Source organism: Phocoena phocoena, chromosome 17 (assembly GCF_963924675.1).
Source record: "Phocoena phocoena chromosome 17, mPhoPho1.1, whole genome shotgun sequence".
Taxonomy (NCBI): Eukaryota; Metazoa; Chordata; class Mammalia; order Artiodactyla; family Phocoenidae; genus Phocoena; species Phocoena phocoena.
This window is the reverse complement of record NC_089235.1, coordinates 61622036-61647499: the sequence shown is the minus strand read 5'-3', so window position 1 is coordinate 61647499 and position 25464 is coordinate 61622036. Positions and strand designations below refer to the sequence as shown.

Below are 25464 nucleotides of genomic sequence, written 5' to 3'. Positions count from 1 at the left end.
GTGGGAAGTTTATTTGAAATGTGTTTTTCTTGAGGAGTTTTAGTTACCTATTAAAATTAAGGTTCAGGTGACTCAGTAACTAAACACAAGAGATACCCCTTTTTTTCATGAACAATATCTGTGTATTTTATGGATGTAAAGGGAAATTTTCTTTAAAATAAGAAAAAGAAAGAGACAGATGTAAAACTAAAGGCTATTTCTCTGTTTAACATCATACTGAAATTAAAATTCCATCCATGAAATGAACCAAAACTTATACTTAAGATTCTCTCCATATACTAAACAAATTACTTTGGGGATGTTGTTATATCTGGACAAAATGGTATCCAAATTGATGAGACATAAAAAGTACACAAATGAAACTAACACACAGGCGGCGAGTTTGTAAGGGGTGTTACGGTCGCCATCGTCGTAAGGCCAGACCCAAACTGCAACCGTAACAAGCTGTCGTCACAAAGGCAAAAATCTAAGAAAAAAGAAACAACAATTCACATCAGATTCATAACCCTGGCTTTAAGAGAACATTCGTCCAAAGGAGCAACTGTCTGAAGACTGACCAGCCTACTTAAAGATACTTCAATGCTAATGAGAATCGTTTGTATTTCTCTCTTTTCTTGATGATTTTATCCCCTCACACCATTAACTTTTCTTTTCAACGTTCTGGCCCCTAATAATTTTCTCATTTGTGGACAGCCTCAGGGTGAGCCTTTTTTCACGTACTGGACTCACTTGTTAAGCAGTGGTGAAACCCCTAACATGGTACGTATTCACGAGGAGATGTCTATTTGCACAGTGATCTCACAGCCAAGCAAAGGGCAGCTATCAGGACTTGAGGATGTAGCAAATCATTTCTGTGACAATGGAAAGTGACCTTAGAGCTGAGGAGAGAAAACCCACAGAAATGAATCATCAGATTGGCGTGGGAGATAGTCCTCAAGTCTGTACTTAGCTCTGAATCACTGTTCTTTGCATTCAACAAGGATTTCTTTAGCACCAACTATGTATACATCAGTACATTTGGTACATATAAACAGATAATAGGTATTGTCCTCACCCTTTTGGGGTTTATGATTCATAGAAAACTACCAAAGCAGTTAAATATGTTAAAACATTGTATGTAGTACAGGAATCCTTTACAAGGAAACCAGAGCTCTGAGAAGGAATATCAGATCCACCTACAGGACATTTTTACAGCATAATTACCATTCTGCTATTATCCCCACCCTTCTTCTGCTGGTTGTCTCTCTGATACATCTCTGATCTAGGCATTTTCTGTTGAATGAGAATGACCACTTTATTTTAAAGTACAAATGTGAATGTTTAATTAGAACAAGAAATCACAACAACCATGGATTCTGAAAAGCTGACAAATGTCACAAATATTCCCAAATCTAAAACAACAATATTCTTGTTTTATTACCTGCCTGATACATCTTATTTTTGGAAACCCACTTTCTTTGATATCCTTTTCACAAGACAGTGTGCTCTTCATAAGACAACGGCATTAGAGAGATTTTGTGATCTTGGAGAAAATCTAGTATTTCCTCTTCCATGGTTGATCAAAATTTGTTTTATTTCAATAACTTAGAAAAGTTTATTTCAGTTTTATACCGTATTTGTAATGACATGCAAACAGTGTAGGTTTGTCAAATTTGGGAAACGCTCTATCACATCTCATACACGATTTATAAAATTTCAGGACATTTCAAAATTTCTTGAGCAAAGATACTCTTTTTGTTTTTTTTAAAGACACCAATTGTACTTGAACATTTGTTACTTTTTAAATTTATTTATTTTTGGCTGTGTTGGGTCTTCGTTTCTGTGCGAGGGTTTTCTCTAGTTGTGGCAAGTGGGGGCCACACTTCATCGAGGCACACGGGCCTCTCACTATGGTGGCCTCTCTTGTTGCAGAGCACAGGCTCCAGACGTGCAGGCTCAGTAGTTGTGGCTCACGGGCCTACTTGCTCCGCGGCATGTGGGATCTTCCCAGACCAGGGCTCGAACCCGTGTCCCCTGCATTAGCAGGCAGATTCTCAACCACTGCACCACCAGGGAAGCCCAGCAATGATACTCTTAAATGATAAATCTCAAAGTGTAAATCTTAACTACACTCTGAGTTGCTCACATGTAGTTACAATTGTCCTCCATGTCCTCTTTGCAGTGGCAGGTTATGAATTTATGGTATCCTCATTGATATCAGAATCCTGGGGGGCTGCATACACGTGGCTCCCCCCGGTTCTGTTTATAGTACTGCTCTTGTTTGTGCCTTGTAAGCACAGGAATTCTGATAAATTCTACCTCTAATGACTCCCATCAAAAAAAGAAAAAGAAAGCCTGGTGCATTTTTAATTATATGTTGAGTATACACCTGAAAGGAGAGAGTTTCTGTTTTGACTAGGAATTCGCTTATGCTTTTGTTCATCCGATGATCCGATCAGCGAGGTTGTTCCCCATTGTGAGTCAGGCTCAGCTGATTTCACTCACCCACACTGGGCTACCTGGCACCTGCATGAATGACCACTTTTGATACCTCGTACTAGGGAAAAGGAGTTTTCCTCTCTAAGGTATATTGAAGTAAAAAGAAAAGTGAGGGACTCAGTGGAATGTCACAAATGAACGGCTCATGCATTTAGCTTCTGTCATTAAAACTCAGAAGCTAAAGATTTACGTCTACTGGAGTGTATGGATGAAATGGGGATTAATGTAGAACTTGAAGCATGTAGAGGTTTACTAGGGCAGCTTCACTTAGAGAGAGAAAGGGAAGGACAAATCTCCCTAACCATGTCTGAAGTTACACCAGGTAGAAAGCACAATTCGTTCTCTTCACAAAGTAGACTTTGGGGCGCAAGGTCAACTACTACCGCTGACAGGTGTGATCTTACATGAATGTCAGCCTCCTCGTGCTTCAGTTTCTTCATCCACAGCACTGGGGTAACAACTTGGCTCATAAGGCTACTGTACAGATAAACAGCTGTTATACGTCTCATGCTGACGGTTATTACTAAAGAAAACTATCGCTGCCGAAGGACTTTCTTGGAGACCTTGGCAGGGGAGGGGAAGCGCTAGTAAACCGTATTCATCAAACACTTACTGTGGCTGCCACGTTGATGCTATACTGGTTACCGTTCAAGAGCGGCTGCACAACCACGGTTCGATTGCAACGTAGATCGTGCAGTGATGTGGCAGCTGCTTCCAGCAAGAAGGCTCCAAAGTAGAAGACGAACACTGTAAAATGGTAAGCGAGATCCTGAAAGAGGGTGGAAAAGGGAGACAGCTACAATGAAAAAGAAGAGGTTTTTTCTTCCGTTCCTTATTTCAAATGAAGTTTACGTTCAGGAAAATTAGAAAGAACACTGAGACAGTCTTTAACTGCATTCGCCATTTCTTTCGGCTCCCCCAGCAATGTCAAGCTGTTAGAATCCCAGTGAAAATCAACTGACCCGTTGCAATTGGCCCAGTGGCAAACCTTCAGATCCACTGAATTTTAGAATAAAATACATAATTTCAGTTTCGATCAAGGTACCGTAGAATACCTATCCTTAAAATTCAAGTAAAACAGCATTTAAATTACATCTTGTTAGGGTTATTATAGAAATCTATTTTATTATTGTATATTATATAGTTATATAATTATATACACATTCTATAATCATTTTATTTTTGAGCAATTATTATTTTTATCCATTAGGTTGTCATTCCATACACTATGGGCCTATGAAATCACTGAATTCAATACCCTATCTCCCGATATTCTAAAAAACAAAACAAACATATACTTCTACAAAAAAGCAGAGGAAATTTTCATACAAAACTCAGTTGTGATTATTTATCTCTCGCTGCATTGATGTCACACGCGACTCTTAAAATTCACATCGTCTTAGGTGAGTTAATATACCATCAACACATCGCTGTGTATTTTTGTTAACAGTTCCTACAGCAGGTACTTACCATTTATTATTATACACCTTACAATCACCATTTGTTATTTCCATTTGAAGTTTTCATCTTAAAAGGAACGGGAAACGTTTGGTGACACGGCCTGCGACTCTTGGTACGATATGCTTCCTTCACCAGCCTCATCTGATGCCACCCTCTTTCCTCTTTGAACATCAGCCACTCTGGTCTCATCTTGGTCCCTAGGAATCACTCTATACCTCAGGGTTGATGCTCTTTATGCATGGTAGCGTCTCTGACCGGAAAGAGTCTTCCCACAACCAATTGCTTGCGCCTGTCCCCCAGCCCTCCACACCGTTCCCCCCAATAATACCACCTTTCTACTCCTGCTTAATTTTGCCTCCTTCCTCCTTTACAGGAGTATCATACAGGAGTATCAGAACTGAGCTGTGCTGAAGGCTTTCCCTGTCCAGTCCTGTTTCCTCCCCCTTCAGCTTTCATAGGTGTTACCATCCGATAAACTTCTTACACGCCCAACTCTGTATGGCTTGGGTCATACTATCCAGCTATCCGTACTGGCCTTAGGGTCCTATGCACTCTAGAGTGATGGAGGAAAAGACGTAGTAAGGAACTCATGGCAATGGTGGTGACAAAATCACGACATAGGCTGCTAGGGTTCTAAAGTCAGGCGTGTAAGTTGTACTGGGGAATTACACGTCTTGGAAAAGCAGCTCCCGGTGTCATCCTGGGCCATCGGAGAGAAGAAACACTTGATCTTGAGACACCAAGTGACTAGTATCTGGAACTGCTCATTAAGAATGGAGTTCTATCAAAGCCACCAACTCATAAAGTCATACATAGCACTGCTTCTTCAGATGGGGCTGAGCTGGGCTACAGGGCACAAGTCTGCTGCGTGAGCAGGTAGCGCAGGCCCCCATGTCACCCCCCAGGACGGGACTGCCCTCCTTCCTCAGCCCACACCTATGGCCACATGGGGGAGGGGAGCCCTTAGGTCCAGATGAAGGAGAAAGAAAACACCTGTGCTTGTTTCTGACGGCACGCTGCGCTGTTGCAAGGTGAAAAGGGACAGCAGCTGCATTACACGTGCATTACAGCCACACTCAGGGCTGGCTTGGAAAGACAGAGGTTAGGGAATATTTTCCGAATGGATGCAACGATGAGTGGTGCCGCCTGTCATACACTTTGTTAAGAAAGCAAAGCAGCCCAAGGTAAGAACACACAGAGACTTGTGGTCAGTGGTGAATGGTCTGGCAGGGTAGTCGGGGCCGTAGAGAATAAAAGGCTACAGGTTTAGAGACAAGGAAGTATGGAGCAGGAAGACGGACATATGGGATTAAGCATACAGTGTGAAGTGTGACCTTTCTGTTACGTGGTCACGCCCACCAGAAGCATCCACCATGGGATGGCACGTATAGAAAATGACCTGGCCAGCTGATGCAACCAGCCTTTGTCACCAGCTACCCGGTTAGAGGCATTGTGGGTACAAGAACAGAGTCGCCACGGCTGGGAGGAGGAGGCTATGTCAAGGCCCAATAGCATGGACTCCCAATTGCCAAAGCTGACCCAGCTACCGACTTTTCTTAAGGTGGAACCTGCCAGCAACACAGACTGACTCTGAGACCCTGATGTGGCGCTATTCGCACCTGGTACCAAATTGACGAAACTCAGTTCCTACCTCCCTGGGAGACATATGGTTCATTCTCACAAAACACACTTATTCTGAGTATGGATTTGCTTTTCTTCCCTGCAGAACCTCAGCCTCCAAGACTATCCAGGGACTTACAGAATGCCTGATTTATAGGCAGCTACTCAACACAGCATCTGACCAAGGGACCAACTTCTCAGCAGAGGACTGGGAATGGGCCCACGACCATGAGTTGCCTTGTATGTTGCACCATCTAGAACTCGCTGGCCTGAGAGCATGACAGGATGGCTGGCTGAAGGCACACCTGGAGGCACTACCCTGTGAGGGTGTGTGGCCATCTTTCGGGATGCGATAGACACGGTGAAAAGGAGTTTTCAATACGGTGTTGTGTCCTCATTGGAAGAGTGAGAACCAAGGGGGGAAGGAGTTTCTCCTCTTACCATCATCGCTCCCACTTACCTGATGAAAGACTGTGACTGCTGTCCCCACAACTCTGGGCTCTGCGTGGTCAGAGGTCCTGGTCCCCAGGGCATGTACTCTTGCTAGAGGATACAGCAAGCATCCCATTGCACTATGAGCTATGGCTGCTGCCTGTGTACTTTGGATTCTTTGTGCTCAGGGATCAAAAGGCAAGAGGAGGAATCACCATCTTGACAAGAGAAGGTAGGGTTGCTGACACACAGGAGGGCAGGAAGGAGTCTATGTGGAACTCGGGTGATCTACTTGGGGCCCTGTTAGAACTCTCTTGCCCAACTGTGACTAAAATGGAGAACTGCAGCAATACTGGCCTGAAAGGATAAAGTTACCAGGGAGGGTTTGCATTCCACCACCAGGTGAACCTCGGAGAGCAGCAGACATGAGTGCTGAACAAGGGGAGTTTAAAATGGTCAGTGGAGGGGGGAGGTGACCAAGACCAGCTGTGGCTCTGAGACCAACTCCAGTCAGAGGGGCTGCAGTTTGTCCCTCTACCCTCTCTCTTTTAAGTTCTGCTTCAGGAAGAGAGGCACACTGGAACCCCGGAGGAGCGGGGCCCCAAACACGGATGGAGAAGTGGAACCACATGGTGCAAGAAAAGGTCTGGAGCACCCACGTGTCCCTTCCAGAAAGAACCTGACGTTCTGCTGTGAGGAGCATAGTTAGCTGACAGCTTTGGCGCCAGTGGATTTGAGATCTGCTGCTGTGTGTGAACTAAGGTCACATTCTTCCTGGGCCGCCCTCAGCCAATGATGGCCCAGAGCAGATTCTGGTGCCTGGCCACCCTCCCCCAACACAAGAGTCTTAAAGGGAAGGCTGTGCTCTGGAGCTTCTCACTAATTTGGCCAAGACTTTATCACTCTCTAAGACTTTTCTGCTTTATCCTACATCCTCCCTCTTTTGAAGGTGTTATCTCCTCCCCTCTCCCTCAAAAAAAAAAAAAAATTCTCTTATACTTCTAAATCCATCTTAGAGTCCACCTCCCAGTGGCCCAGAGAGGATACGTACACTCTTCTTATTCCCTTCTTGGCCATTAACATAATTGTAATTGTTCTGTCAGTTGTGTAATCATTTCCTCACTGCCACTGTCTACTCCAACAAACTCTTTGAGAGCCACTACCAGGCCTGTCTTGTACACCATTGTATTTCTAGGTCTTAACATAGGATCAAGCATATACTAGGTGCTCATTAAATATCCCCCACCACTGAAGAGCTACACCCACATTTATATTTGGCCACCCTGGACATCTTATTCTAATTCCTGCTATGTGTGGGATGTGTGCACAAAGGTCTTCCTCACTCACAATTTCACTCATGGTTTTGGACAATACAGATTATTTGCTCTAAGCCAGAGGTTCTCAAAGGTTAGTGTGTATCAGAAGCACCTGAAGAGCTTGTTAAAACACAGACTACTGGGCACCAGCCCCAGAGTTTCTGACTCTGTGTGTCTGGGTAGAATCTGAGAATCTGCATTCTTAACAAGTTCCCAGGCGATGCTGGGGCTGCAGGGCAGGGAACCACCCTTTATGGACCACCTGTCCGAAGCCCTTGGCCCTCCCCCGTTAGCAGAGGACCCCATCCCCTTTCTGAGTCTCCGTCACATGCTCTTGCTTTTCTGCCAATCTTCCCAACACTCACGCACCCCAGAGCGCAGCTCACCTGTCGTCACCTCAAGTAAACCCAGCCTCAAGCATGCCTTGAATATTTTCAGCAGCAGGTAACTCTTTCCCACATTCTTATCTCCAGCCCATGTTCTGCTTCTCAGCTCAAGGTCAAACTTTCACTAACTATTAAAGAAAAAAAAAAAAGCCACGCTGTATATAGGGGGATCCTGTTTTACACAATGGCAGCATGAAAAAGGGATAATAGTCAATCTGGGCTGTAGTTTTCTCATTTGTAAAAATGAGGACAGGGCTTCCCTGGTGGCGCAGTGGTTGAGAGTCTGCCTGCCGATGCAGGGGACACGGGTTCAAGCCCTGGTCTGGGAGGATCCCACATGCCGCAGAGCAGCTGGGCCCGTGAGCCACAACTACTGAGCCTGCGCGTCTGGAGCCTGTGCTCTGCAACAAGAGAGGCCACGACAGTGAGAGGTCCGCACACCGCGATGAAGAGTGGCCCTCGCTTGCCGCAACTAGAGAAAGCCCTCGCACAGAAACAAAGACCCAACATGGCAAAAATAAATAAATTAATTACTAAACTCCTACCCCCAACATCTTCTTAAAAAAAAGGGACAACCATCATTTTCTGTAAGGTCAAATAGGGGAATGAATGTGGGGACAGAAAACATAGCTCAGGACATTTAAAAAATATTAAGTGATTTCCACATTGGGCAGATGGTCACGTGTGCCAGCTACATTTTGGGGGAAGAAACATGTTTAATTGTACAAGGCCTTTTTTTTTTTTGGTGTCTTTTATTTCTCTAACATATATCTTTCCTTAACACTCCATCTTCCAAAAAGGGAAAAATAAATATGACATCTGTTTAAAGTTAGGTGAAATGGTATTATTGCCAGTCCATATAAAAACAATGAAGAAAAAGCATCTCAAAATTAAAATCTGCTGCTTTCCTCAAATTAGAAGGGGGCAAGTTGTTAGCACTTAATATATGTTATTACATATCATATTTTTATTTCACCATTTACACCCACACTAGAAAGCTTGGGAAAAAATACTGAGGACATCAGCCATGAATATTAATTTAATCTCATGATCAATAAAAACCAGAAGCTATACATACTGTAGGTAATATCTCACAATGAATACTTCTAGAGAATAAATTCTTTATCAACACGCATTCTTCCTTCACGCATGGCATACAGGCGACATTAAACTGTTATCACAGGGTGGGTGGATAGCAATACTTTTTTGAGCAATTAATGTCTAACAATTCCAGAATGCAGCAATTAAAAACTGTTACCATCTGGTGACAACTCCATGATATGCATGGCTCAAAAATTTACCTGGCTGAGAGTATACAAGATAAATTTTAAAATCTATCAAAAGCAGCCATGCGGTCAAAAATGACTAAGTATGTAGAAAATCACAAAGTATGTCCACCATATGACAAGACTGTGTACTAACAACCACTGCACTGTGTCCTGTGTGTGGCTGTCCCCATTTTCCCCTCAGTAAGAGTGGCCGACTCCAGCTAGAAAGCCGTAAGATAAACTTTGCAGATGACCTATGGAACAGATTGGCAGTTTCAATTGTCCCTTCCATAAAGTGGTTTAATTAAAAAAAAAAACAAAAAAACCAACATTTTATTGTATCTGAACATCAGATACAATGCTGCAAATTGGAAAGAAAACCTAACAAATTTAGGAAACCTAATATTAATGCTTATACTCAATACCAAAGATAAGACTCAATATGAAAGAAAGGAAACAAAAGGGTATGGACGTTATGTCTAATAAAACCAGGAGTGATATGGGAAAAATATGTAAACATTGGTAAGGCGTGTGCATCAACCAGTTAGACAGAACGCTGAGCACTGCAGGATCCTGGAGACTCACTACTTTGCCAGATATTAACTCTTTAGTTGCTGGGCTATTAGGAGGTCCAGGAAAGGGCCAGGGTGAAAGGGAGCACAGCACTTAGGAAGAGGCAGTAGATTGGGGAAATGGCTATGTATTAACCAGTACCAGTAGGGCCATACCACTAGTACATACTGGCCAAATACCATCTTCAAGCCTGATATTAAAAGAGCCTGGTGGCACTCACCAACATTAGGGATTGACTGATTCATTCATGAATTATTTTAGGAAAGCCAGGCATCTAGAAAAAGGAGATTAAGCATCTATTTGTAACTTAAATAGGGATTTTTGATCTTCATCACTTGAGTAATTATTAGAAATATTTTCTCATCATTAATGAGAAATCAAGGCAAAAATGCAGAAATACGTTGTATCAGCAACCTAAGAAATAGGACTTTCAAAGTTTCAAAGTGCACGCCTCAGCGTGTTTAAGGACTTACGGTGATTACTGATCACTTACTATAAATCAGACACAAAGCTGAGCACTGTATACTACATGAGTTCCATTATTCCTTGACAGCATCTGGTGAGGTCGGTATTATTATTAGTGCTTTTACAGAGGAAGAAATGAGGTTCAATATTTTGCCCAAGGCTACATGGTTAGTAAGCAAACCAGACTAATCTCAAAGCCTGTGCATTACTATAACCACCACACTACACTCTTCCTCCTTAGCTTTACCCTAACCCGTGCCATCTGCCCCGGGCTGACTGAATGGACAGCCACATTTGCTTAGACTTCACTGCTGATAACATCTGGGATGATGGTTCTCTTTATGGTCTATAAATAAGACAAGAACAAATATTTTCCTTGCTGCTGAATAAAATACTACCACACCGGAAAGGAACATATATAAAGCCCGACTAAAGGTCTGATTTAAGTTCCTAACCACCAAAGCGTGAAGGAAACCTAATGGTGGTTCTTCGTGAACTTCATTAAAGCACTGTCCACCATGCATTGGAATTCATGCTCCACTGGGGCCCATTTTGAGACAGTCCCAGAGAATGAATAACCACAAACATGAAAGAGGCTCCCTATATTATATGAGAAAAAGGGAAAGTAAGTTGACCCAATTTAATGGTGTCATAATTTTTAAAATGGTGTCGATGGGAAATTCATTTCTTAAAACGTATCAATTCTTGCTAGTCTAGGACAGGCGTTGAAAATAAATATAAAATATCCCCTTTCCTTTTCTAAGTATTTGGAGAGTAACATATAGAGCTACTTGTTTTCTGAAAAGAATATATGTATTTAATATCTGAAGCAGGAATCAATGGAAAATTTTAAGATACATGGCACAGCATCCATCTCTCCAATAGTTCGATAACTGTAACGTGATTCATTTGTTGTATGAAACAAAACAGTCTTTGCGGAAAGGTCATCTAACTCATAAAGGAATAACAGAGAGATGGCTCAGCTCTGTCACTACAGGACCTGAGCAAGCTGGGACCCTGCTGTCCAGCAAGGCCGGCCACATAGCAGCACAGCAGCCTCTGTGCTCTGACCTTTTCTCTCCCACCAGAGGCAACAGATAGAACAGGGCATCCAGCATTTCAGGACAGGACGAGATATTTCTAAGTTTCTCACGTTTTCCTGAAAGAGACTTAAATATCCCTTACCAGGAAGTTCCAGTTGGCATTAATCTGAGTCACCACGCCAGAGAGGAACACGCCCAGGAAGAGGAGGGAACAGATGAAAGCCGTCACAGACACGAACATGACCCATCCTTGCAGCAGAGGTAGAGGAACATTGGAGGAGGCGACCAGGATCCACACGAGTCCCCCAAGCACCTAAAGGGAAAACGAAACACGGTAATGGGTTTGGGCCATAGAACTGAACATGCTTGCGCCAGGCTCACGACTGCCTTTGCTCCCCCCCAGACTCCTGCACGTGTTCCTGCAACCCCGCCAGCGACTCGTCTCTATCATTACTGGAGAGCTTTCTTCTCTCAGGTGTAGGCCAGCACTTCTACTCTGGGACCTGATCTGACTCCACGCCTATTTCTGCACCTGCCTTCCTGTTGGACCCTCATCCTCAGCCCATGACCAGGCTCAGTATTCTTTCACCATCTAAAAGTATTTTCCTTTAAAAGAACTTGAAAAAGAATAGATACATGTATATGTATAACTGAATCACTTTGCTGTACACCTGAAACTAACACAACATTGTTAATCAACTATGCTCTGATATAAAATAACAATTAAAATAAATAAATAAATGAAAGTATTTTCTGTTGACCCTGCTGCCTCTCGAACTACTGCCCTCTCTGAGGATTTCCCTTTTCAGTACACCATTTTTACAAATTCATCTTTGCTAGGCCTCCACCTTCTCTCCTTGCTGTTACTCTTCAAACCACTGTCCACTGGCTTCTGCTCTCACCATTTCTGAGAGGCTATTAACAACGATCAGCCATGACTTCCTAACTTGTCACTTCTAATGGCCATGTTTCAGTCCTTATCGTGACCGATTTGTACAGGTGAGGTCATTGCCTATATATAGAATAGCAGCTATTGTACATGACAGTAAACAATAAAACCTTCCATCATTTACTGACACTCTTCTATGTGCTGGGCATGAGAATAGATACTTGAGATATTCACAGATCTAATATTCAGTAAATACCTACTGTCGGGCATTGTGCCAGGTGCTAGGAATAAAACGGTCAACAGTGGTCTCGACCATCACGTAATTCACAGTCTCTTACAGAAAAGAGAAAATTAAGCAAGTCACTAAGATGCTGCTTCACACAAGTCACAACTGGGCAAACACTGGGCAAAGTCCACACAATGAGGGCTCTAAATCCAGATCTGAAAAGTCAGGAAACACTCCCTAGAAGCAACAACCCAAAGGGCCAGGGAGAGCAGCAGAGGGCAGAGAAGGCTCTTCCAGGGCAGGGGGGTGAGTTGAGTCTTAAGATGGTTTGGGGAAGCTGAGAAACAGCCTGGTAGAGCTGAAGGGCAGAGCTCAGGGTGACAGGAGCAGCGGGCACCATGTGCAGAATGGCCAGAGGTGTGAGCTGGACACGCAGCTGTGGGGGGTTCTGAAGGTCAGGTCAAGGAGAGGAACTTCACCCAAGGGCAACGGGAAGCCCCAGATCAGCTTGAGCAGGAATGAGTGTGCTCAGGTTTGTATTTAGGAGTTTCTCTCTGGCTGGAGTGTGACGATGGGCTGGAGGGGAACAGGTGGAGGACTGGGGGACCACAGCGGAGACCGTTACGGTAACAGAGTGTAAAGTAGACTCAAGGAGCTGAGGACAGACAGAGGTGAGTGGCTCAGAGAGAAACTGTGAAGTAGACATGAGGGTGGCTGGTGGCTGATCAGATGTGGGACATGACGGCAAAAGAACAGGTAAGGAAAATACTCAGATTTCTGGCTAGGACGGCTGGGACAGCTGGGAGGGAATGAGAAGACACAAGAGGAGAAATGGTTAGGGGTGAAGACAGGCAGTTTTACGATCCTGACAGCAACAGCCTCGTGCATACTACCACTAGAGAGATAAAGGCTACACACCCCCTGCATGGCATTCCAGGATCTTTATGAGCAGACCTGCCTTTTGCATACTTGTCTCTTGCCACTAAACCCCTCACATCTCACATTATAGAAAAAGAAATGAACAGTCCAGAGACAAAGCTCTTTCACATCTGAGTGGCCTGACATATGCTGGCCCAGAGCGTCATTCCCTCCCCATGTGTATCTGAGAAACTCCCATGCACAGCTCATCCTGAAGAGCACATCAGCCTAAAGGTCCCTCCTGAGTTCCACCCCATGCTCAGGCCCGCCTCTGCCCTCTGGGCAAGCTCCCTACTATGGATTTGTTACGTTGATGGGAAACATTGTAATTGATGCCCCTGGCTTTCAGTTCAACCGTACTTTCAGATCTTCCTGGCAGCATCCTGCCTTATAACGGCTTGCATCCCATATCATTTATTAATCTACATAATAATTCTTTCCTAACTCTCAGTCAGGCACTGTGCTACATTTGGCAACACAAAAACCTAGGCTACGGTACACCTGCCTGGAGACACCGACAGGCAAATGGGAATCCATTCCCCCCGGCCCCCATCCCCCCACACAATATAGGCGATATCATAGAAGCAGGTACGCCTGGCACACGGAAGGCTCTCAGCTATTTGCTGAGCGAACAAACTCCTAGTTCCCATATGAGAACAGTTGGAGCAGCAAATATTAAAAACCAATAATCACGTGACTCTTGCTAGATAATATCCGAACTGTGTAAGTCACTAAAAGTTAAAAATACAAGTATTAACTTGCTTCTTTAAAAAAGGCCCATACAATTCATTAGTACTTTGAGAAACATTTTGGAAAGTCTAATAAATTATCACTTGAGCAATGATAACAGAAGCCCCAATCTAATAAATTGATAATAGTGGTGGTATATCTCAAGTCCTTATTCCAAATCAAATATGAACAGTCAACCCAGAAAGTTTTAGGAAGTAAATCTAGGTCATGGGTAATAATGCATATTAAAAAAATGTAACCACAACCTTATTAGTAGCTATGAAAGAAACAGTGTCCCTGGTAAAAGATTCTATAATCTTTCATACTGTTTAATAAATATTTGAAGGTGATAAGATCTTCCATTTTTTCTTTTTTTCTCAGCCTCTTCTTGGTAGACTTTTCTTACTCTCCCATCACAAATAAGCTACATTAAATACTGTTTAAGAAATATATATCATTATTACATATCTATTAATTCAAGAATCATTTATTGAAACTCTAGGTGCCGGTATAAAGAATAACAAAGAACAATTGGCCACTGTTTATTAGGGACAGGCAGACTCAGATAGATAAGCATAATTATATGATATCGAGATTATGATAATTTCACACCTCCGAAGAAGAGGCTATCCGATCCCTTGGAATTAAACATAACATGTAATAAACCTGGACTGGACCTCAAACTGGTCAGCCTCAAATCTGCTGCCAGGCACTGTAGAAGGACACTGAGAAAAAAAAAAGAAGGCAAGGTTCAATCTCCAGGAGCTCTAATAAGGGAGAAATAGACACCATCAAATCTGATTCAGGAGCAGATTGTGGCCAGTGCTATAAAAAGGGCTCAACACTCTGTGCTCCGAGAGAGTGCCAGAGGGAAGAAGAAACAGAATGGGAGGAATCTAGACAGTAGGCAGGGGAGGCAGGTTTTTTTTTTTTAAACATCTTTATTGGAGTATAATTGCTTTACAATGGTGTGTTAGTTTCTGCTTTATAACAAAGTGAATCAGTTATACATATACATATGTTCCCATATCTCTTCCCTCTTGCGTCTCCCTCCCTCCCACCCTCCCTATCCCACCCCTCTAGGTGGTCACAAAGCACCGAGCTTATCTCCCTATGCTATGCGGCTACTTCCCACTAGCTATCTATTTTACGTTTGGTAGTGTATATATGTCCATGCCACTCTCTCACTTCGTCACAGCTTACCCTTCCCCCTCCCCATGTCCTCAAGTCCATTCTCTAGTAGGTCTGTGTCTTTATTCCCGTCTTACCCCTAGGTTCTTCATGACCTGTTTTTTTTTTTTTTGAAGTGGGCTTTCAAGGCAGACGAGGGCTGTGACAGCGGATGCTAATGTGAGACAGTAGAGATGAACTCTTCTTGTCGGACTCAAAACTACAGCCCCTCCCAAACCTCAAAGGCTTGGAAAGGGAACTAAGTGTGTATATGAAAAGAGAACAGACTTGCCTCCCCATTTGTGGTGTGTGTGTGGCTGGAAAGGGGGCAGGGGAGGCAGGAAGGTGTATGAATGCCTCCCCCGTCCCAAATATACACACACACACACTACATCCCTAGATCAGAGATTCTGTGAAATACAGATTTAAGTCATCCTTACCACAGGAGCTTTGGAACATAGAGGATGGCCCAGAGGAGAGAAATAGTCCCACACTAGAGATCCACCTTCCTCGTTGCAAGACTGTCACATTGGTGAATGGGTCCCTAGGGCCTTGACACAGTTATTTCTCCTTACTTCATGATAAGCTACCTTTTCTTTTAGCCAAAAGCTACCTTTTCTCCTGAGCTTCCCAATCTAGCTCCAACTTTAAAAACTGAGCTTTTAATAACATTACCAATGCTTAGTATATTCCCTTCACCTAATTCTGCACATTACAAAGCTCAGAGTATTTACCACTCATGTTAATTATCAGCATCGCTGTTCAGTAGAGGTGGCTCTGGAGGTAGCCTGTTTTTAGAAGTGAAATGCAGAGCACAGAAATGGTTAAAATCTGAGGGAGAATAGTTGATATCGTTTCGTAGCAACCGCAGAGTGCACACACCCTGAAGAAGGCTGGAATTCCTGTTCACCCACGGTGAACTGAATCCACATTCTGACCCCTTGTCTATCACGGCCTTCCACCACTCTCTGGTGTCCTAAAAAGTCTGATAATTATACACAAAACTTCCAAATGCACCACCTTTTGAAAGTTCTGTAAGGAACCAAGTCAGGGCTCATGACTCTGAATCTCAAGCTCTGACAAAAAGACAACCCGACTTCCAGGTAATGCACAGGCAAACACGTCTTCACGTAGATATCGGTCTTCCCCTGCGACCCCTCACCTCCTGAGCTCAAATTTAGGTGAACCTGGCACACACCTCAAGTGCTCAAATATATCCCGAGTTGCCGTGATTAAGTTGCTACCCATTCCAAGACCCGCGGCTCTCCTTTGTGGCTGACTGTAGTATATGCTCATCCCTTCAGTTTAGCTCCTGCAGGGCAGAAGGGTGTACCTTGGCTGAAGCCTTCCCATAAGAAAGCCATGGAAGTATTATTCATCCACATGTCACACCGAACTGAACCCTCAGAGCTGGAGCTAAAACATGTTTTCACTAGGAACTGTGGACTGGCAAGAATATGTAACCCTGCGGGAAACCATGGTCTTTAGCAAGCAGCGATTCTGGCTGTGTGGATTACAGACTTCCCAGATTGAGTCCTATTTGGACGGTCTTCCTATGTCCCCAAAGGATTCCTTTTGCAAACACCCTTTTTCTTTTCAAATGTTGCTTATTTCCTAATAGCGTGCTTTTAAAACATGCCCTCCGACATCTTGGCTAATAATTTTCAAACCACTTGGACACCTTCATCTTAGTATACTCTTATTATTCACTAAGTAAACAGGCCAATTCCTACTCTGACCTATTTTCAGTCAGTGTTTGGAATGAAACCAGGGAAAGGTAAGTGAAGCTGAAGGTATAAAGGACTGGTTAGACCGCCCTAAGGAGAAACATTTCAATACTTAGAACTTTCTGTGTATAACATATGACCCTCTCTTTCCAGTTCTCCTACTGCTTACATACTGGGCTTTTCATCACTTTAAATCAGTGAGGACGAACAAATCAGAAAGACTAGAGGAAAACATGTCTTCCAACCTGGCTTATGGAGTTAATCTGAGTAAGAGGTCGAAGCTGGTGAGGGTAACAGAAATACGAGCTAGCATTTATCTAGGTCTTGTGTTCAAGCACTATTCTAAGGGTTTTATTTGTACCAATTTAATCCTCTGAGATTAACACTGAGAGATTAAACACTGAGAGCTAAGTACTATTATTATTACCATTTTATAGAGAAGTTAATCAAGGTAGAGAGCCATTAATAAATTGTTCTAAGTTATGCAGTCAATAGATGTTAGACCTGGGATTTGAACCCGGCAACTGGCTACCAGAGCTTATGCTCTTAACATTACGTTAGGTCGCCCCCATCAAAGTTTCGTGTTTATTCTAGAGCAGGGTTTCTATACTTTTGCCATGGATTGGTTTGGGGCAGGGGCAGGGTTGATTCTCCAAAATCATATCAAATTGGGTAGATAAGTGCATATACATTTTTCTGAGGGCACAGTCTACACTGTTCATCAGAATCGCAAAGTGGTTTGTGGCCCTCCAAAAGTTCAGAATACCTTATCTTCTTGATAATCCCTCCGATTTCAATGGGTGCTACAAATGAGACAATAGGATTAAAGGATGTTAAACACGCTCAGACCATTTATCTTCTAGTGAATAGATTACCTATAACTCCATTTTACACACAACTTGTATTCCAAAGAATGTTTTTAAGTGGGAACATCCTTCAGTCAACAGATACAATACCTGATAGCTGTGTTTACAAGGCAGCCCATAAAAGTGTAAAGTCACTCATGATGTGACTGCAGTCCAGTGGCTACAGCACTGGTGAATACTCCTGCCTGCCTCTCCAAGCTCACCCTCTCCCCTGCAATGCTCCTTTCCCTGCCACCCTGTCTCTGCACTGCAGCCTCTGTCCCTCATCCCCTGCACACAAAGCGTCTATTACGCTGGTCCACGCTTCTGCTCAGCATGCCGCCATCAGAATTTCCGCTGGATAACTAAACTCCAGTACTATGTCTTCCAGAAAGACTTCTCTGGCTGGATGCCATCTCTCGGTGCTTCCATGGCTACCAAGCTGATAGTAATCTTAAAATGGAAAGCCCATATTATAGGGGAGAAGTATGCTCTGGCCCTCTTTTATTCTTATTTATAATTGCCCTTGATTTTTAAAATCGTCTTTTCATGTTTATAGGTAACTAGCTATCACCTAGGTTAAAAACGTTCACGCATGCCTATGCTTCAGTATCAACAAGGACTGTACAAGTCATTGCCTCTTTTCTTTCTTTTTACCTTCCTTCTTCGGAAAGCTATTATACGAAAGTTAGGGATGTCATCTATGGCGACTACGAAAGGGCATGGCCCTCTTCATATAAAATATGACAGAGGAAATTCAGGTCAAACTTTAAACTCCTGGAGAGGAGTCATGACATTTTAAAAGTTGGGCAATAATAAATGCTGGAGAGGGTGTGGAGAAAAAGGAACCCTTCTACACTGTTGGTGGTAATGTAAACTGGTATAACCACTATGGAGAACAACATGGAGGTTCTTTAAAAAACTAAATAGAGCTACAATATAATCCAGCAATCCCACTCCTGGGCATATATCCAGAGAAAAGATACATAATACATAATGCATAATTCGAAAAGATATATGCACCCCAATGTTCATACCAGCACTATTTACAATAGCTAAGACATGGAAGCCACCTGTGTCCACTGACAGATGAATGGATAAAGAAGATGTAGTATATACACACATGGAATATTACTCAGCCATAAAAAAGAATGAAATAATGCCATCTGCAGCAACATGGATGGACCCAGAGATTATCATACTAAGTGAGGTTAAGCCAGACTAAGACAAATATTATATGATACAGCTTATATGTCTAATCTAAAAATGATACAAATGAACTTATTTACAAAACAGAAATAGACTCACAGAAATAGAATATAAACTTATGGTTACCAAAGGGGAAAGGGCAGAGGGATAAATTAGGAGTTTGGGATTAAAATATATACACTACTATATATAAAATAGAGAACCAGCAAGGACCTACTGTATAGCAGAGGGAACTATACTCAGTATCATGTAATAACGTATAATGGAAGAGAGTGTAAAAAAAAGCATATATATACATATATATTGATAATTGAATCTGCTGTAAATGAATGAACTGTGCTGTACATGTGAAACTAACACAACATTGCAAATCAACTATATTTCAATAAAAAGTTAAAAAATAAAATAAAATGCTAGAAGAAAAAAAAAAGTTGAGGGCTTCCCTGGTGGCGCAGTGGTTGAGAGTCCGCCTGCCGATGCAGGGGACGCAGGTTCGTGCCCCGGTCCGGGAGGATCCCACGTGCCGCGGGACGGCTGGGCCCGTGAGCCATGGCCGCTGAGCCTGCGCGTCCGGAGCCTGTGCTCCACAACGGGAGAGGCCACAACAGTGAGGGGCCCGCGTACCGCAAAAAAAAAAAAAAAAAAAAAAAAAGTTGGGAAAGACATAAGAGGGCGTACTCCAAAGCTGCTCTTCCCCGCTCCAGTCAGTTTCTCTAGAATATTTTCACACTGTTCAGTTTGTCCTACAGAACAATCACACAGCATTTGTTAAGTACTGAACGTGCGTGGTATTGGCTACACCTGCCTGGTTCCTGTCCCATGTCATTACACAGTCTTTCCTATTCAGCTATATCTATGCAGATATGCCACACCCATGGCTCCTACCACCCGGTACAACATTTCTATCAGGCACCACAAGACAAATCTCCTCTCCTTAACCTTTTCCTTTGGAGCTCAAGGTCAAGGTTTTCAGCAACTTGGTTTGAAGTTTTCCATGTTTCAGTTCTTTCTAATTCTTACAGAACTGCCAGCCAGGGAAAACGATTGCTGAAAATAATCTCTGGCAGGGGCACTTTTTTTTCTTATGAAGTTTTAAAGACTTTTTTTCACATGGATGGAGATTTTTAACCCAGACGCAAAGTAAAAATTTTACCTGTAGAATTAAAACCCCTTTGAAGCAGGGAAAACACACCCACAGGTAGCCCCTCCTTCACCACTGCAGACACACAATGTCCCTTTGCAACCGAAATCTATTTTCTGGGTGAGAAGAGAGAAGTCTATATAGCTGAACATTTATGTGTTAGTCCACCTACAGTCAAAGCTGCAGGTTGACAATAACCTGAAGTCCCTTCCATAGAATTATCTGCATGACTGCACATGCCGGCTGCACAGCCCCTCCTTCCCCACCATCCTTTCATTAACATTTCATTTTTCTGGCATAAGTCCTCTGTGTTACATCTTATACTTAAGTTTGGTCTACGATCATTTCAGGCCATGTCAAAACTTTACATGGGGCTTCCCCGGTGGCGCAGTGGTTGAGAGTCCACCTGCCGATGCAGGGGACACGGGTTCGTGCCCCGGTCCGGGAAGATCCCACATGCCGCGGAGCGGCTGGGCCCGTGAGCCATGGCCGCTGAGCCTGCGCGTCCGGAATCTGTGCTCCGCAACGGGAGAGGCCACAACAGTGAGAAGCCCGCATACCACAAAAAAAAAAAAAAAAAAAAAAAACTTTACATATGTGGCTGGCCTTGTAAATATCAAATCTGTGCCTCTTCTCGGCTTCTTTTCTTTGTCCCACTTCTAGTTCTCATCACCCCTCATCCAAACCACTGCAATAAGCCCTTTAGCTGACCTTCCTGCCTTCAATCTCTCTGCTTTATAACCAAACTTCATTACTCAAAGATTTCTGCAAGTCTGATCAAGTTATCCCTGTCCTTCAGCAGCTCCCCATCACAGACAAAAACAAATGCTATGCCTTGGCCTATCATTCCTCAGCAAACCACACCTTGAACCCTACCTGCTCTTTTTCCTCCTCCTGCCACCTCCCCATAAGTCATGTAGAAAAACACACACAGAAAAACACCAACCATTGCCAGAACTTCATGCCATGGTCTTTCTTGTCCCTGGGGTTTGCACATGCCCTTGTTTCTACCTGGAATTGTCTTGCCCACTTTTGTCTACTGAACCTCTACTCATCATTTCAGGCTAAATTCAAATGTCACCATCCCATTAAAGCTGCCTGTCCTGGCCTTCCCAGTGGCCAGATGTACTCCACCCTGTTTTTCAATAGTACTTTTCATAAACCAATTTTTTTTTTTTTTTTTTTTTTTTTGCGATACGCGGGCCTCTCACTGTTGTGGCCTCTCCCATTGCGGAGCACAGGCTCCGGACGCGCAGGCTCAGCGGCCATGGCTCACGGGCCCAGCCGCTCCGCAGCACGTGGGATCCTCCCGGACCGGGGCACGAACCCACGTCCCCTGCATCGGCAGGCGGACTCTCAACCACTGCGCCACCAGGGAAGCCCATAAACCAATTTTATCACTTCAAATGCAGCTCTGTAATTCTTTCTTGGATTTATACTTTACTGTATAGGACTTTCTTTTAAGGGCAGGAGTTATGTTAATTATCCTATTTCCAGGGCATAAGGCCTGATGCATAGCAGGTTATTAATTATTTGTTGAAAAAATGAAAATTATTATCGCATCCAAAACACTGCGGTTAGAAGGCTGTGAATAAGAGTCCTAGACCATCTCCCATAAAGAGAAATGTTCAGGAATATCATGGGGAATGTAAACAGTTTCCTAAATACTGAAACTGTGAAACACACTGAATTCAATAATGACCTTTATTCTTTTCCATGTTTAATACTGTTACTTCCAATCTTCTTGTGCATAATACTCACTGAGGACAAAGGACCAGAAATAGCTTGTTTAGCCCAATAGTACAGATGTTCCCATGTCATTTTCTCATAATACACCTGCCTGGAAAGTGCTTTAGCTATAGTTCACTTTCCATTGTTGTGTCTTTATTCCCTGAATGGTAGTTATTTTGGGGGCATATCCTCTCAACTAGGTTATAAGCTCTTTCAAGTGAGGCAGAGTTTAAATATCTTTGTTCCCAGAATAGTGTCTGCCGCACAACAGGTATTCAATAAACACCTGATGAATGATTTACAAAACATTAATTCAGGAAACACTGAATCAAAACAGTAGATTTTGAAAACGATAACTTTGGAAGGCAACGTTTTCCATCTTAAACTAAAAGGTTTCACTTTGCAAAACTAACTTAGTATTAAACTCTTCATAGCAAGCACACATTGGTAAGTATAGCTGAGTGCAAAAACCCAGAGGTAGACAACTTAGGTGTCTAGCAGTACAACATACCTATCTCAAGAAAACCACACCATGCATGTGAAGTTGCAATACCTCCACCTATAAAGCCAGTGCTATAAACTACTTTGCCTGTTGTTTGGAGGCTGGCAATATCTGTATCTTTTGAATTATCTCCCCAACAAATGCCTGACACTTGAGAGATTGTGAATGTGGTACAACAAGGCAAATCGAAATTAAATCATTGAAGCAAAAGTTACTGGTTAGTGCGAGAAGTGAATTCCAAGATCATGGTTTCATTAGCTTAGTCAACTATAGATAGCCCAGCATCTTTGTCAGATGCAGCTTTCAGGTGTTCAGTTTTAGACAGCAACGGGACATAAAGAAATTGCAAAGACAAATGGATTCGACAGAAAGTCAAAATTAAGGAGTTTGGGCATATTCAGAAACACTGGCAGAGGCTAAAACAAAGGGGTCCCCCAGAAAGGACATCACCCAGAGCTTAGAACTGCTTCTGGTGAATTCTCACGTTTAATTTACAGAGAGAAATTTCTGAAGAGGAGCCATGGGAGACTGAACAATTTCAAGGGATCAGAAAATCAGAGGGATATTAAGAAATCCGGGACCAAGTGCTTCAAAAGTGTCTACTTTGCTTATATCTGTGCACCTCCTCTGGTGTGGATGTTCTAGGTAGAGAGAGGGGACCAAGGTGGCCTCCACGTCTGCTCTCTTAAAGCACGTGATCCAATAACTCTAAGTGGCACGGCAGAATGAGGGCCAAGAAGGAGCTATAGTTTGGCTCTAATGTGGTCTCTTGTTTCTCTGAGGTCACCAGTTTCACCGGAATATTCTGGGCCTTTTATTTTTTGCAGGTTGGGTTGGGGAGGAAGGAGGTTGATATCAAGTAAAAGGTAATGGAGGCCTATGATTTAAACCTATCGAGATATTTGGCCAAAGAAAGTGAAAATTAAACGGAAATGGCTTTCAGAAGTGATGCTGTTCTATCTAGATAAGGATCCTGGAAGCGTTTTGGGGCTAAGAAGCCAGAGGAAATGAAGAGACGAGAGGAAGGGATTGGATACTTCTGTGAGCCTGGGATTTCCCCTGGGATGGGGCGTGGCAGAAGTTCTAGCAGAGGGAGAGGATTCACATTTGCAAGAGAGAGCTGTCTTGTCCACAGAGCCCCGAAAAGGCCTCCCTTGGTGGTTCCCAGACATGACCGTACATTAGAACCTCCCGGGAGCTTTTTAAAAAACCCAAATGGACTCGGTAGCTCCCCAGAGAGTCTGATTTAATGAGTCTGGCCTAGCGACAGTATTTTAAAAATCTGCCCAAGCAATTAAGTATAGCAGGAGTTGAGAACTAACCAATGGGCTAGATAAATGAAGAGATATGGGGGTGGGAGGGAGGAAATAGAATAAACCACTTTCCACTTTTTTTCTCAGAATTAGGTGGAGTTTCCAAAAGTGTCACATGATCACCAGTGGCTCTTGAGATGGCATTTGATTTGATAGCACATGGCTAGGCCTTCTTTGCATATATATACATATATGTATGTCACAGTTTTTACATATATATGTAAACATATAAGTATCTATTTGAATAAATATTAGAAAAATATGACAGCATATCAAATTTGAGAATTCATGTTTTTATTGCTTAGGATGAGGCTAAGGTCAGGTACTGAAGCTCAGAAAGTGAGTGCATTTAAAGAGCACAATCTGTCAATTCTAGAACAGGTGAATATGGCAGGCAAAAGCTTCTAACAGAGGTAGGCGAACAACTGGAGTCTGAGGAACACGGAACTAAAGTAGCCCAGAGCCTATAAAATCTTTCTTCCCAGGCTTCACTGCTCTCAGGCTGTCCCCCTCCCCACAGTGGGGCTGCCCACCAAGGCCACCCTCTCCCCGCTCTTCTCACCTGGATGCCCGCACCTCATCCCAAGCATTCAGATGCTTCCAAACTGGGCTCAGACTCAAACCAGTTTCTCCTAGCCTCGAAGTCACCATCCGATTACTGATGTCATAGCCGGTAACTCACTTGTCTCCTTTTTCAGATTCAAATCTGAGCTAAACTTAACTTAGGGTGCCTTAGCAAAAATAGGGCGGAAAACCAATGCTCACAAGGCGTTCCAGCCCCACAAGCACAAAAGTGAAACCGAAGCGACCCAAATCCAGGTTATGCAAACTCCAAGGTGTGGGTGTGGGTGAGGGGGATGATATGAAAACCCCAAACCGAGCAAACAAAGCCAGCCGGCAGGAAAGGCACTGACTGGCAAACGTTTCACTCTGTATTTGCCATTCTCAGGGCATGATGCAACCTCAGGTTGCCCAATTTATATTTGCACATTTTCCCCAGCGAGCTTCAAAACCTCCCAACTCCATTAAAGTGCCTTTTTAAAAGTTCACGTCTGCAGCCCAAGAAGCCTGCACGACAGGCCGGGTGACCCGACGGTCACCTAGGCCCAACCAAGTGCGCTGAGAGGGTTTGGAGTTGCAAAGGTAGACTCGGAAGGGAGAAGGCGCAAATGCAGGCGGCGAGGAGCTTGACAGCCACGTTTGTACTTTTACCCTACCATTCTCAGCCCACTTGATTAGACACTGCCCAGGGCACCGTATGGGCTTCACCTTTTCCCTGCCCTGCCTCCTGAGCCCCGCTCCTCTCCCCAATCCAAAGGGCGCTCATAATGGTAAAAAGAAAAAAAAAAAAAAGCCCACGTCTTCTAGCCCTCCTCCTCCGCTTCCTGGTACCTCCTGCCCCCTCCTTCCACATCCTGGCGGCCTCCTGGTCACCCGGTCGTTGGCTCCACCTTGCAGCACCCAACAAAATGGCAGGTAGCATCAGGCGAGGCCGAGAGCGCCGGCACCCGCTCCAGCCCAGCGTGGCCCCCGGCCAAACCGCCGGGGGTCTCTGACAGTACCCCAACTCCAAAGAGCCTTCTCCTCTCAAAGTCCCCAATCCTCGGCCCGCGGGGCCTCCTGCTCGCTCTCCCGGGACCATTTCTGTCGCCAGCGGAGGAGCAGGTGCCAGCGTAACAGGTGCCAGGCGAGAGGGCCAGGGCGGTGGCGCCGTCGCCCGGGTGCGGGCTGCGCTGGGCATCGGGAGGACCCCGGGAGGGGCGCAGGAGAAGGCCACGCCGGGGGGACGGGAGTTGGGGGCCGCGCACAAGGACGCAGCCCGGGGGGCAGGATGCCGCTGCCAGTTCTCGCCACCCGGGGCGCGACCCTCGCCCAGGCTGCCCCACTTACAATCTCCAGGCAGACGAAGGCGCCCGAGTAGGTCCGCAGGATGTCGGGGCCGACGGGCAGGGTGACCCTTGGCGCCGGGAAGGACACGGCGGGGTTCGGGGGCGGCGGGACTGGCGCTCCGCCGGCCGACAT

At 44.1% G+C, this 25464-nt stretch overlaps 1 protein-coding gene across 1 annotated transcript; it reads right to left on the bottom strand.

Annotated features, from left to right (window-relative positions):
* Positions 1–394: 394 nt before the first annotated feature.
* MAL2 (mal, T cell differentiation protein 2) lies at positions 395–25464 on the bottom strand. The gene is made up of 4 exons (XM_065895670.1): positions 25333–25464; positions 11185–11355; positions 3092–3247; positions 395–466 (listed from the first exon to the last, which is right to left on the bottom strand). Exons 1-4 carry the CDS (start codon positions 25462–25464, stop codon positions 395–397), a joined length of 531 nt encoding a protein of 176 aa, XP_065751742.1.